Genomic DNA, 14,147 nt, shown 5'->3' with positions numbered 1-14,147 from the left:
TTAAACATTTCTGGACCTAAGGGTGACACCAGAGCTATTATATTATTTGGGATTAGGACTGTCGTCAGCCTTTGAGTGGATACAGTACATCAGTGTCATACTGTTAAGTGTAGGTGTGCCTATGTTTGTGCATGGAACTAGATTCCATTAGTTTCTAGTTAATTTAAATATAATTGACTATAATTTTAAAATAATTATGATAATATTTTCCCATATAGTCAACAGTAGTGAAATTATAATTTGGAGCCCCTTTTGTAAATGTTCTGGTGGTTTTGGAGAAAATTATGACACTCTCTTTTCTCTCTTTTGCTTTTAATATGATGGGGACACCAAGCAGTGAATGTTTGATGTAGATCAATTCATACATCCATTGTCTGTGGAAAAATATAAATCCAGTGGTTTCAATGGGAATACGTACTGTATGAGTCCTTTTCTTTCTCAAAATCCTGACTATACAAAACTAAGAGGAAAAAAAATCTTGTCATATCTTCAAAAGATATGACCAGGTCAAAAAATTATTCATGCTGTGTATAATTCCCTTTAAATTTTAAGAAAAGAGATATTTTAGCTACAAATAATTTGCAGTGATTAACAATTTCCACTTCCAACAAGTTTATACTTTTTAGAGTCTACTGGAAAAGCTTAATTAATTTTGCTTGTATCAATATTTATTTCACAAGCAACTTCAAGGAAAATATTCCTGGATATGTTTATAACTGTTCATGCTTTGAAATAATTGACTACATCACTGATCTGGACAGATATAACTTTAATTTCCCATTATTAGTTCTATTCATATGATTCATAATTCTAGCTCAACTTTGCTTTATAATGTTTTCAGGTCATAGAAATAAATCTGTTATAAAGTCAATCGGCAAACAGGACGATCATCTCAGAATGACCTCAAGGATTATAATATTTCATGCTCAGGGGAAGGTCATTGGTAGCTTAGCGGAACCTAGGTAAAGGTAAAGGTAAAGGTTCCCCCGCACATGCGTGCTAGTCGTTTCCAACTCTAGGGGCCGGTGCTCATCTCCGTTTCAAAGCCGAAGAGCCAGCGCTTGTCCGAGGACATCTCCGTGGTCATGTGGCCGGCATGACTAGACACCAAAGGCGCACGGAACGCTGTTACCTTCCCACCGTAGTGGTCCCTATTTTTCTACTTGCATTTTTATGTGCTTTCAAACTGCTAGGTTGGCAGAAGCTGGGACGAGTAACAGGCGCTCACTCTGTTACACGGCACTCGGGATTCGACCCGCCGAACTGCCGACCTTCTGATCGACAAGCTCAGCGTCCTAACACACTGAGCCACCATTTAGTGTTAATTTAGTGTTAATTTAAAAAAAGTAAAAATAGGCATATTAAGATTTTAGTAAATCATTGGAAGAAATATTACATACAGACATTTTGTCTAGAGACAATAATTTCATTCCATTGTTTTAAGGCATTATTTGTGCAGTATATTGCATATATTATCTAGAATCCTTTTTGTTCACTCAATTCATTATCCAAGGCAACATGGCAAAGTGTAAAATAAGCACTTTATATTAAGATATGACAACATCACTGACTATATGGTTTTTTTTTTTGAGTTTTGCCTTTTGTTTAAATTAAAAATTAGTGCATTAACAATCCATAGAAACTTATCACATTTTTCTATGGCAAAGAGCCAAAAATAATTCCTCTGAAAATGGGCAGTTTGCCACTGAATTTTAGTGGTACAGCCTGGAGATATTCAGGGGATTGTAAGAGCCTTCTAACATTTATGTAACAGCATCAAATGAAATTGATCTATTCCAAGGTGAAAAAGGCTTTGGAATTTGGCATGATCTGGTGGCCAATAAGTTACAAGACTGAGTCAGCTCATAGACAGCTTAGATTCAAGCTATCCAAAATATGTTTGGATTGTTTCTGCTGACTGAAGTGGGGTGTCTATGCAACTTGTAGATGAAGATTAAGCTTGATGGAATTACCTTTCCATGATATATAAATTATTAAATCTGGATTAAAAACAAATAGCATTGTGTTATCTGCTCTATAGTTACATGGAATTGACATTATTATTTTTATTCTTTCTATAGCTTGTTAAAATTCTCATTAAATGAATTTTATTTACTTAGTAGGCTTCTGCATTTCTATTTAACAAAAAAGCAGGGCCTTTGGCAATAAGAAAACTATCGTATAAAAATTATTATGAAAATATATTTGGAAAGTTATGGATCTGGATATGTTTATGCTATTGCAGAGTTTGGGGGAGTTTGGTTTTTACCTCTGAAGCTTCATTATACCTTCTTTTCTGTATATTTTTAAAAAGTTATATGTGTCTTTTAAATACCTGTTAGACTTCCATGCTCCTTCAGAAAGAAACTCATCCAGCAATGAGAGAATACAGGATGTGTGAAAAAAAGATCTTTTGCAAATGTCAGTTAAATTTCACAGCCTTATATTGTATATTTAAACATAATTTACCCAAAGGCTGTAAAATATTTTATACCTCAATGAGCCTATAATTATATACTTTTATTTTATTTTATTATTTTATTTTAAACAAATCACTTTGTTTTTCAGGGGAGGTAACAACATAACCTAAAAATGTCAACTTGAAAAAAACTATCTTCCTAAACTAGGATGGAAAAAACCCCCACTGATAAAGTAGCAGCAAAACATGTGCTTTGGCATAAAAATGTTTTAATTTATCTACTGAAGGATAAAGGCACAACCATTGTATTATTGGGGAGATTTAAAAAAATATATTCAGTGGAGTGTTCCTGATAGTATTTTGTGACAAGCAAGCAAACCATCATAAAGAATTATGTTGCCTTCCCCTTCCTGGATCACAGACCATATACATCTAATGAAGTGGACTGTGATCTGGGAAAGTTAAAGGGGTAATAAACTAGTCTTACGGTGCTATGTTATACTTCAATGCTTTTTTTAAAAATGCAATGAAGCTAGTGAGGCCGTATATTGAAGTGGAAGACAGACACAAGATATTTTGCATTAGCAATTTATAGCATAAACCAGCCTTTGTTAATAGAGAAAGCTTTACACTATACAGTGATGTCTAGGTAATGCTGTAAATTACTACTCTGGAGATACTCCATAAATGGAACACACACTTTGTTCCTCGCTCACATTCCTCAAAGAACTGTCCTGTGTTTGAGCGTTTTATCTCCACAGGGGCAAAAACCAGTTACTTATAAATTGTTAACTCATCTTTCTCTTATAGCAATAGCTCTTATTCTATATTGCTACAGAAAAGGGCCTCCTAGAAGCACAGATATTTTTTGGTTTGTTTACACATTAAAATTCTTCTAAATTTATAAAAAAAACAAATAAAGTTCTAATTCAAGACAAAATATATCATTCTTTTCCACAGGAGACATTCATTGACAGGCTGCCCTGAAAGAAAACAGAAATATGACTGCAAGAAAGAGAATCAGAAAAATGTAAGAAACTGTCTCGGTTTTATACACTCTATGTCTACTTTGTTGCAGACACTGAGTAAGTATATTAGTTACTTTAAGCCATCCAGTCTTTTAACTGTGGCTTGTACAAATTTCTGTTATGTATACAGACTAAGTAATGTCGTTAGAAGAAATAAATGAATGAATCATATACAACTTAAACAGGAAGATGGTTATAGAAGGCTGTTTACCCTCATTTTCATTCTTTTCATCTGTTAACACTTCCAATGGTCAGATTAACAAATTTGCATATGCATTCAAGCTCATCTGCAGCTGCAATTTATGACAGAAATGACTTTAGAGCCAATAGAGATTATACTTATGGCATCTCTAAAATCTTAAAACACAAAGTCTTATTCGATGTGAAACATGAAATGGCTGCATTTTACTGCACCTGATTTTCCAAACATACTCTAATTTGGCAACAAAGGATATTAGTGCAGTGACAATTGCATAGGCAGAGCCCATAGAAAAAGATCCAGCAAAGATCCCTAAAAAGTTCCCCACTGACTGGAAGAAGGCAGCAGCATCAAAGGTGTTGGGATTCTCCTTGGGACTGTAAATTGATATTGAACTGGAATAAAAACAAAAAGAAGAGAAAAGTAATGAATTTTCTCACATAGCACAGATTCTAAAATCAAGAGCTTAAGGATGCACTTTACTAAAGCCTACTCCTTGGGGCTGCTATTACATTCAAATGTTATGGCATAACAAAATAAGGTTTATTTTTCAAGGCAATATCATTTGCCACTGTCTCATTTTGCCAATCTGTAAATATATGTCACAGTGAACATAATTTTCAGTCCAACTAGACTTTAAAACTTGGTAGATAGCATAAAAAATCTACGGGTGAATTTGAATTATTTTTTTTTTAAATTTTTTATTAAATTTATTATTTAAAAACATTGGACACAGTACCAGCGAGCTGACAAACCTTTTTGTCTACGATGTTTAAATATATATATATACATGTATATATGTACATCAAAAATACACTTAAATACACTTAGATTACAAATCGGTGAAATACCACAATATTTAAAACAGTGAGCTAGTCTGTAAAAAACCTAATAAAGACCTTTCTTTTTATCCATCCAAAGATACAATTTGTTCCAAATTCTATAATAGTCTGATTGATCTTTATTCTTTAATTCCAAAGTTAATTTGTCCATTTCAGCGCAATCCCAAATTTTCCTAATAACCTCTTTTTGTCCTGGGATCTCATTCTTTTTCCATTTTTGCGCAAATGATATTCTAGCTGCTGTGATAATATGGATTGTTAAGTATAGCACATCTTTAGGATATTTCTCTTTCGTGATTCCCAACAAGAAAAGTTCTGGACTAAACTCCAGATCTTGTTTCAATATTTCTTTCAGCCAAATCCAAATCATTCTCCAGAATTTTTGTGTTTTACTGCAAGACCACCACGTGTGGAAGTATGTGCCTATCTCTTCAGAACACTTCCAACATTTGGGAGATGCTGTTGTGTACATTTTTGCTAAGCGGGCTGGGGGAAGGTGCCATCGGTAAAACATTTTAAATAAATTTTCTTTATACGATGAGGCCAGTGTTATCCTTTTATTCCTATCCCAAATTGTTTGCCAAGTATCTAGGTCGATGTTATGTCCTAAATTGTTAGCCCAGGTCAACATGGGGTCTTTCACTTGCTCTTCAAACAGCTTATATCCCAAAAGTAATTTATAAAAATTCCTTATTTGTTTAGAGTCCGGTCCCAATAATATTTTGTCCAATGCTGTTTCAGAGGTATATATCCCCCATTCATTTTTATCCTTCCTAAATCTCGATTGGATTTGTAAGTAGGCCCACCAATCGAGTTTTATACCTTGTAATTCTAGTTCATTCCTAAGTTTCAATTCCCCCTCCTCATTCAGAATATCCTTGTATGAGATTATGTTACCCAAATCAAACAGATTTGGGTAAACTATCGCTTCAAGGGTGGATAGCCAGACCGGTATTTTGGTGTAATTGTGAGATCTAATTTTTTTCCAAGTATTGAGTAGCGCTTGCCTGATCCGGTGTCTTTGAAAATGCGAGAAAAGACCTTGTTTCTCCGTCCATAGGAAAGCATGCCAGCCATATTGCAAATCGTGACCCTCTAAAGTTAATAGTCTTCTATTTCTCAAGATTACCCATTCTCTAATCCAGCTCAGGGCCACGGCGTGGTAATATAATTCCCAGTCTGGCAATCCAAAACCCCCATTTTCCTTCGTGTCTTGTAAATATTTCAATTTAATTCTTGGTTTTTTCCCCTGCCAAATAAAATTTAGTGATAATTTATCCAAATTTCGAAAAAATTTAGAGTCGAGTTGAATTGGGATATTCTGAAACAGAAACAGGATTTTAGGCAGAATATTCATCTTAATGACAGCGATTCTTCCCAATAATGAGAGTTTTAGGTTTCCCCATCTTTCCAGATCACCTTTTATTTGGTTCACTACATTATCATAATTATCCTTTTTGAGTGAAGTGCATCTAGCCGTAATGTTAATCCCTAGATATTTTATTTTCTTGACTATTTCTATATCCATGATTCCGGCCAAATTACCTTTTTGTTTATTGGTCATATTTTTAACAATCATCTTGGTCTTATTTCTATTTATTCGCAGTCCGGCAACCTCACCATATTTAGATAATTCTTCCAATAGCTTTGGTCCCGTCTGACATGGATCCTCCATAATAAAAACCAAATCGTCCGCGAAAGCTTGCAATTTAAAGGTTTCCTTTTTAATGGTTAATCCTTTTATCTTTGGGTCATTTCTTATAGTTCTCGTTAATACTTCAAGAGTCAATATAAACAGCAATGGTGATAAGGGGCAGCCTTGCCGTGTTCCCTTTTGAATTTGAAACTTGCTAGATGCTTCCCCATTAATAATTATTTTTGCTTCCTGATTGTCATAAATTGCCCTAATTATATTTATAAATTTTTCACCCATATTCATAAAGCTAAGCTGTTGGCACAAAAAAGACCATTTAACATTGTCAAATGCCTTTTGGGCGTCTAAGAAAAGTAATGCCATCTGTTGTTCGCTATGTAATTCATAGTACTCCAATGTATCTAATATTATTCTAATGTTGTGCTTAGTGTGTCTCTTAGCGAGAAAACCATTTTGATCTGCGTGTATGAAATCATTCAGAAATCATTTCAATCGTTCCGCTACAATTGATGTAAATATCTTGTAGTCCGAGTTAAGAAGTGATATGGGTCTGTAATTTTGGATTAATGTATGGTCTGTGTTATCCTTCGGGATAAGGGTTATGTTTGCCTCTAGCCAAGATTTAGGCGTCCTTGCGCCTTCTAATACTGCGTTAAATACCTCCACTAGGGGTTGAGCTAGGGTATTTTGTAATTCTTTATAAATTTCTGATGGAAGACCGTCGGGTCCCGATGCTTTATTATTCTTTTGTGCATTAATAGCTTTTATCACCTCAGATAGTCGAATTTCCTCGTTTAACATATTTCTGGTATCTTCTGTGACCTTAGGTAGTTTGGCTCTTTGAAAATATTCCTCCATTTTCTCCACACTTGCCTGACTATCTTCTTTGTATAAACGTTCATAAAATTCCTGGGCTATAATTTTTTTTTTTTCCTCCTGGTGGAATATTCTCCCTTCCTCATCTCGTAGTTCGTGAATCCAGTTTTTCCCCTTTTGTTTTCCCAATTTATATGCGAGCCACCGGCCCGGTTTATTTGCATTTTCAAAAAAATTTTGTTTCGTGTTTCTCAATTGTTGTGCTAATTTCTCTTTGTCTAGAATGTTAAGTTTGTGTTTAATCAGATCCATAGATTGCTTGATAGTCTCTTTTTGTGGATCTTGTTGGAGTGTAACTTCTAAGCTCTTATATTCCTCTTCTAATCTTTCCCGTTGTTGTCTTTTCCCCTTATTTTTATATACCATATATGCCCTCGCTACCCCTCTCATCATTGCCTTAGCTGTATCCCAATTGTTTTGTACTGAGGTGTCTATAGCTTTATTTTCCTTAAAGAAAAAACTTAGTTCTCTCTCCATCTTAGATTTGAATTCGTCTTCTTTTAAAATTGCTCTTTGAAGCGTCCATCTGGGTATTTTTTTGGAACCTTTCCAGATAAGTTTAATAGGATTGTGATCTGCCCAGGTACCTGTCGCTATATGTACCTCGTCTATTTCTGAACTAATTTCTTTCGTCATCCATACCATGTCTATTCTAGACCATGAGTTATGTCGGTTGGAGTAATATGTATATTGTCTAGCCTTACGATTTCTTTCCCTCCAGACATCTTGGATATTTAGTTCCTCAGCCAAGTTAAGAAAAGATCTCGGTAGAGTTCTTCTCTTCTTTTTCCTAAGCGCCTTTCCCATATAATCCAAATTTATATCTAGGATAGCATTAAAATCTCCTATTAAACAAATCTCCTCATAATCAATGCTACATATCTTATTGTGAAGTGTTTTGAAAAATTGTTCTTGGTTATGGTTTGGGGCATATATCTCTACCATCATGACCTTCCTGTGATTTATTATAACCTCGACTATCAGTATTCTACCCTCTTTATCGTTATAAATTTGTTTTGCAGTCAATTTTGGGTTTACATATAGTGCCACTCCTCTCTTTTTCTTGTGTCGGTCTAAGGAAACGAATAGGTTCCCTATTCTTGGTTGTACTAACAAATATTTTTGTTGTTCCTTTATATGGACTTCTTGTATTGCCACGATATCCAATTGTTGGTGAATAAGCCTATTAAAAAATTTCCGCCTTTTCACTGGCGAATTCAATCCATTAATATTCACAGACATAATACTACACTCACCTCCCTTCATCTTACTTATTTCTGTTTTTTGTGGATCTCGTGATTCGGGGCTCTCTCTCTTCCTTGTCTCTAGTTCCATGTTTCTCTGTTAACTCACCAGATTTGTTCCTTCTATCCTCTGTAGCTAAGATCTTCCCATCCGTTGCCACACGTATTGTATCTCTTTCTCTTACCTCCCTTCCATCTTGATCTTCTAAATCTACTTCCTCTTGGCTATGGAAGTGGCGTTTGTAAAAATCTTCTGCCTTCTCTATCGTGTCCAGTCTATGCCTTCTATCCTGCCACGTAACTAGAATACCCTCTGGAGTTAGCCATCTAAAGTTTACATTTTCTCTTATTAGTTTGGGTGTTAAGAATTGATAGCCGCGTCTCAGATCCCTCATCCTTTTAGGTATCTGTTTAAGGATGGTGATTGGTTGGCCCCGAAATTCTAATGGTTCCTCTCTAGATCTATGCAGAAGCTCATCCCGAATTGATTTTTTAACTAACCTTACATGTACTTCTTTTGGGAGGTTGTGCCTTCTCGCATAATTAGTTTGGACCCTGTATGTTTCATCAATTTCCGCCAGCATTTCCTCCTTCCCTACACCGAGTGCCTTTGCCATCAGTTCTGCCATCATGACCAACAGATCTTCCCCTCTTTTTTCTTGAACGTTCTGGAAGCGTAGATAATGAGCAGCCTTTTCTGCTTCCAGAAAAATGACTGTTGTTTCTAACTCCTTATTAGCCTGAAGGAGTGTTTCATTTAAATCATCTACTCTCTTTTCCTCTTTTTCCATTCTAGCTTCCATATCTTGAAATCTTTGTTCATTTTTGACTAATTGCTGTTGAATCCCTTCAAATTTATCATCTATCGCTTGGATTTTCCCCTTTAATTCACCAGTGTCGTTTCTTATTTGGCCTATTTCTCTCTTCATCTCCTCGTGGTTTTTGGCCATTGCCTCGTGTAGGTTTTGCAAAAGGGCATGTAAATCTTTAAAGGAATTCGAGTTAGATCTTTCCCTTTGCAGCATATCCTCTATAGATTTCTGATTGGAGGGACTTGAGGCCATCCCCTGTCCCTGTGCTGCCGCCTTTTTGCCAGCGCTAGGCTTAGTTGCTCCCGAGATACTTGTCATGTTTCCCCAATTATAACAACGTTTTATCAATATATAATACCCTGAGTCTTATATAAACCTTTTAACTCTATGACAAAAGATATATAAAACAGTTACCACCAGATACTTATTACCAACTAAGCAATTTATATAATAGAATTCTATAGTATGAATATAATCAAAGTCACGTTCTTCTTCTTTTTTTTTTTTCCCCCGTTTCCGGCGCAGAAATTGGCACCTTTTCCGTCTTCCTCTGCTGTCAAAGACCAGTAGGTGTCCCACTAAACAAACCTCCAGTTACTAAATTGCTATATCAAATGGCCGCCCGTGACAAGTAGAGTAGAATTTCAAAAGTTTCAAAAGTTCACACATTCAAAATTTACCAGGATAGACCAGACTAGACCAAGCTGATCGCTTTCCACGCCCGACAATCCAGAGTTCAGTCTCTAAGGCTCCAAAGCTCAGACTTTGACCTGTTGTAGCTTTTCTCCAGCTAGAATACAGTCATATAGTCTTCGGCTTTCTTTCCCTTGCTGTTTTTGCCAAACGCCTCCCTCAAGACTTCTATCGCCGCTTATTCCCTCTCCGTGAGGCTCCCACTTCGAACCAGTACCTCTTTTACAAGCGCTTCCTATTTAATATTCGGATACACTCTCCGTCAGCTCCGCTCAACCGTTGTCCCGCTGCTTACGTGCTAGCTCCGTCCCTCTGTCAGATCTTCATGTCGGCCATTACTGGCCTCCTTCTCCCCGGTTCGCTCGCATCAGACTTTCTCCGGATCTTCAACACGAACCGCCGTTCATGAAGGTTCTCCGGGCTGCCTGCAACTTCGGATGTCCCTACAGGACCTCCTGAAGCTCCGAAAAGCCCCCGCGAACACTGGGTGAGAGGTTGTGCGTGGAGAGAGCTCCGTTCACACAGCCGCCCGCTCTGACAGTTGGCTCCGCCGGTGAATTTGAATTATTTATTGGCCATATGGGTTCTGTATGTTCAAAAATGCTCCTGATAAAAAAGATTACGTAGTTTTATAGCTCACTCACACACGCACAGTACAAATTATGGAGCATACAAAACCTTCAGCAGTAATCGCATAAACTGTTACAGTTGTGTCATTCATTCATAGCTTTCTCTTCATGAACCAAATTAGGAACATGTCAACAGCTTCACAATGTGAAGCCCCAGGGAAACACAAACCAAACATTTCCTTCCAAAGCAAAGAAATAGTTATCTCTACCAGAGTTCCTTTTTTACCTCCAAGTCTTTGGCTGCTGACATTAAGATTATATCCTTATGGGAAATTAAATACTATGCCATAGTGGGAAGATCATCTGGTAAAAACATTTCAATTTCCTGTTCAATAGTACATATAAGTGACCTAGAATGTTAATAATATTGTCAGATTGGCATAATATTCTCATTATAAAATTAAATGCAACTTCTCCCTCCCCAAGTTTTTTATTGATTTTCCAATATTACATTTACATATTTGGAAAGCAACATGGCGTCTGGGTACAGCAATTCCATTACATTTAAATATCATTAATACAAATCTCAGAGTACTGTATTACAACTAATTCCCTCTTTCCCCCATATTATACACTGTCTCATGTTCATACCAACCTAATTCTTATTCTATCAATCAAACAAAACAACAACGACAACTTTCTAACCTACATCAATAGTCTTCAGTTTATACGTATCTTAATTAATTTGACATTCCATCTTTTAGACAATCTATTACCTGATAAGTTTTTTCTTAACTTTAATTTCCCGTTAACATTTTAAATTTAATGTTTAATCTTTATAATTTCCAAATTTTTAAGTGACCCCAATTTCTATCACGATCATCTGCATCAACCAATTAATAATACAAAGTAATGTTTTTATTTTTATAGTAATTTTCAAATATCTTTGCACTTCAAATTTAACAGCCAAAATTTCTTCTTGGTTTTACTTAACCTTTATCTCAGCTCATACCAATGTCATAAATTCAAATCTTAATTATTTTAAGTATTCAAACTTTTAGCCATTCAATAAGCTGATAATTAATTTTCCCTTAATATTTTAATTTAGCGTTTAATATTTTTTCCAAATTTTTAATGAACCATAATTTCTTTATCACAATTCCTCACACAATTTAGTATTTAAAATACGTACCTTATATATAGATTCTACCATCTACCTTAACAAACTAGTAAAAACAATATAATATTCTTATTTCAGTATTTATGGTTCTAGATTTTATATAACCAAAATTTTCTTTATCTCAAGTCATTACAATATCGTATATTCAGAACACATGTTATATCCATTTAGATATATTCTATTTTAGATATCATGTGTAAGTCAAAACCCCAATCCTTTTCAGTCTTATTCTAGCTTTTCTTCTTTGCCAGATCATCTTTTGTGTCTTTGCTTTTAAATCATCAAATAAATCTCTTTTTGTTGTTGTGGCTATTGTTTGATGTTGAAAAAACCATCCAACTGCTGTTTTCTCAAGAGGACTAGCTGATCTAGCAGGTCGGCTCCTTATTTTTTCAACTCAGCGTAATTGTCCCAAAGTATTTATCTTCTCTTTTATCTGCTTTTCTTTTTGGTATTCGGATTCCTTCTGGTTTATAAGAAGAGTCCTTTCTTTGTTCTCTATTATCAATTTCTTTTCTGTGTTTTTCATTATCTGTATTTGTTGAATATCTAAGTCTTCTGTCATAATATTTGATTGTTCTGCTTTCTCTGTAGAATCCTGTATGAATGATTCTTTAGTTAAAGTCATGATTTGAGCTTGCCTATCCAGGCTGGTTTCTTGTTTTTCCCCATCCGCTTCTTAATTCATCACCAATTATAAGGAGAGTATGGATAATCTCTTTTAACATGCAAAGAGTTTGTTCCTGTTCTTCCTCTGTGGGAGAAATCCATTCCTGTTCTTCTTCCATTATAGTATATTAAAATGAAAGTTTACAGTCAGAGAATCACTAAGTAAGGAGCTGAGCTGAGTTTCTTGCAACTAGTGTCTCAAGGTTATTTATTATCTTATCTATTTTCAAAGCTGTCAACAAGTCTCTCTTAAAGAATAGCAGGTTACAATCACAATTTTAGCCACCAGATGTCACCCCAGAGTTATTTGGATCTTTTCAGTTTTTTTCTTCTATTTTAAAAGAAAAAAACCCAGATCTTTATAAAAAATAGTGAGTAAAAATCAGAGAAAAATAAAAAGTAGAGAGTTACAAATCTTATAATCCACTAATTTTAGGAAGTAAAGTTCCAATTAGGATCCCAGTAGTTTTCCAACATTTTAAACTCCCCTGGGTAATTAATCGCCGCTGTTTCTGGAGGGAGGGCTAAAATCCCCCTTCCCTCACCACAGGGGAAAAAGTAGCAGCTTATGCAGGTAACTAAGTAATTAGGATGTAAGAGAATAGATCTCACCCAGTCTCTTCTACTCTGCTTTAAATTTGCCAGATGGTAGATGTGACTTTGGCTGTTGGCCGCTCCGTTCATCCTCTGGTTTGGAGGGAATTGCCAGCTCTAATGGGAAAGTTGCTTCTCTCCCGTGATCCAGTGGAAGCCCCTCCTTGCTGGTCACCTCTTTGGGGCACATTTTGGCCCTTTTCAGGGCCTCCCAGCAATCCGAAACTGAATGGGGGAGAGAGAGAGAGCAAGTCTCCCAGCCGTCCATGGTGGCCGTGCGGCAAACCGGAAGCCCCCAAAATTAAATGCAACCATCTGCACCAAATTCTAATTAAGAATCTTTTTTTCCTTCCTGAGACCCTTTTCTTTTAGTCCTTTTTACTGATGGATATGGAGTTCTTGGTACAGGATTTCCAAAAAAATTATATTGCCATAAAGTACTTAATATCTTTAATATTAAATATGACAAATTGTTTCAAATTGGATGAAGAAATATCAATAAATATGCTGATGATATCCCTCTGTCTAGTCTCTTCTTAAAAGCCTCCAGTGATGAGGTACCAACAACTTCTGAAGATAATTTGTTCCACTGGTTAATTGTCCTCACTGTTAGGCATTTTCTCTTTAGTTCTAGGTTGCTTTTCTCCTTGGTTAGTTTCCATCCATTGTTTCTTGTCCAGCCTACAGGAACTTTGATAAATAAGTTGGCCCTCTCTTCCTTGTGGCAGCCTTCCAAGTTCTGGAAGATGTTATCATGTCACCCCTGATCCTTCTTTTAACTAGACTAGATATTCCCAGTTCCTGCAATTGTTCTTCGGATGCTTCTAGGCCCATAATAAATTTTGTTCTCAATATCTTTTTTGTTTTGGGATGACCAAAACTAGAAACAGTATTCTAAGTGTGGTCTAACCAAGGCTATGCAGAGTGGTAGATGTTTTTGTATCAAGGGACTGGATTCCTGTTTTGTTTTGTATTGTTTTCACTGCTTACTATATTGTGAGTTGGTTTGGAGTTAGGTGGTACCCAAACTGAAGGAAATAAATATTTAAATATTAGTCAAATTTAATCGGATTCAGTGTCATAGATATTCACTATTTTGTTTTTCCCCCTATATATTTTTCCAATCAGGAGAACACCTGCAAATCTTATATATATATTGCTTCTATTTGCATCTAGTATATGCAAGAGCCAGTTTGGTCAAGCAGTTAAGACACCAGGCTAGAAACCAGGAGACTGTGAGTTCTAGTCCTAATTTAGGCATGACAGCCAAGTGGGTTACTTTGGACCAGCCACTCTCAGCCTTTTGTAGGAAAAATAATAGGAAGAATATTAGATATGTCCACTGACATATTTATAAAATGTAATAAA

General features: G+C 35.7%; 1 protein-coding gene across 1 annotated transcript in view; it reads right to left on the bottom strand.

Annotated features, from left to right (window-relative positions):
• SLC9A9 (solute carrier family 9 member A9) overlaps positions 1–14,147 on the bottom strand; it is a gene marked incomplete at its 3' end in the record, with an annotated part of 226,386 nt that overhangs the window by 129,922 nt on the left and 82,317 nt on the right. The window contains exon 7 of the mRNA XM_081328638.1: positions 3,906–4,041. Within this exon, the coding sequence (XP_081184764.1) occupies positions 3,906–4,041 (136 nt within the window). The remainder of the gene's footprint in view (positions 1–3,905; positions 4,042–14,147) is intronic.

The sequence above is a fragment of the Vipera berus genome (genome assembly GCF_964194415.1).
Source record: "Vipera berus genome assembly, chromosome: 5".
Taxonomy (NCBI): Eukaryota; Metazoa; Chordata; class Lepidosauria; order Squamata; family Viperidae; genus Vipera; species Vipera berus.
This window is presented reverse-complemented; position numbering and strand designations above follow the sequence as displayed.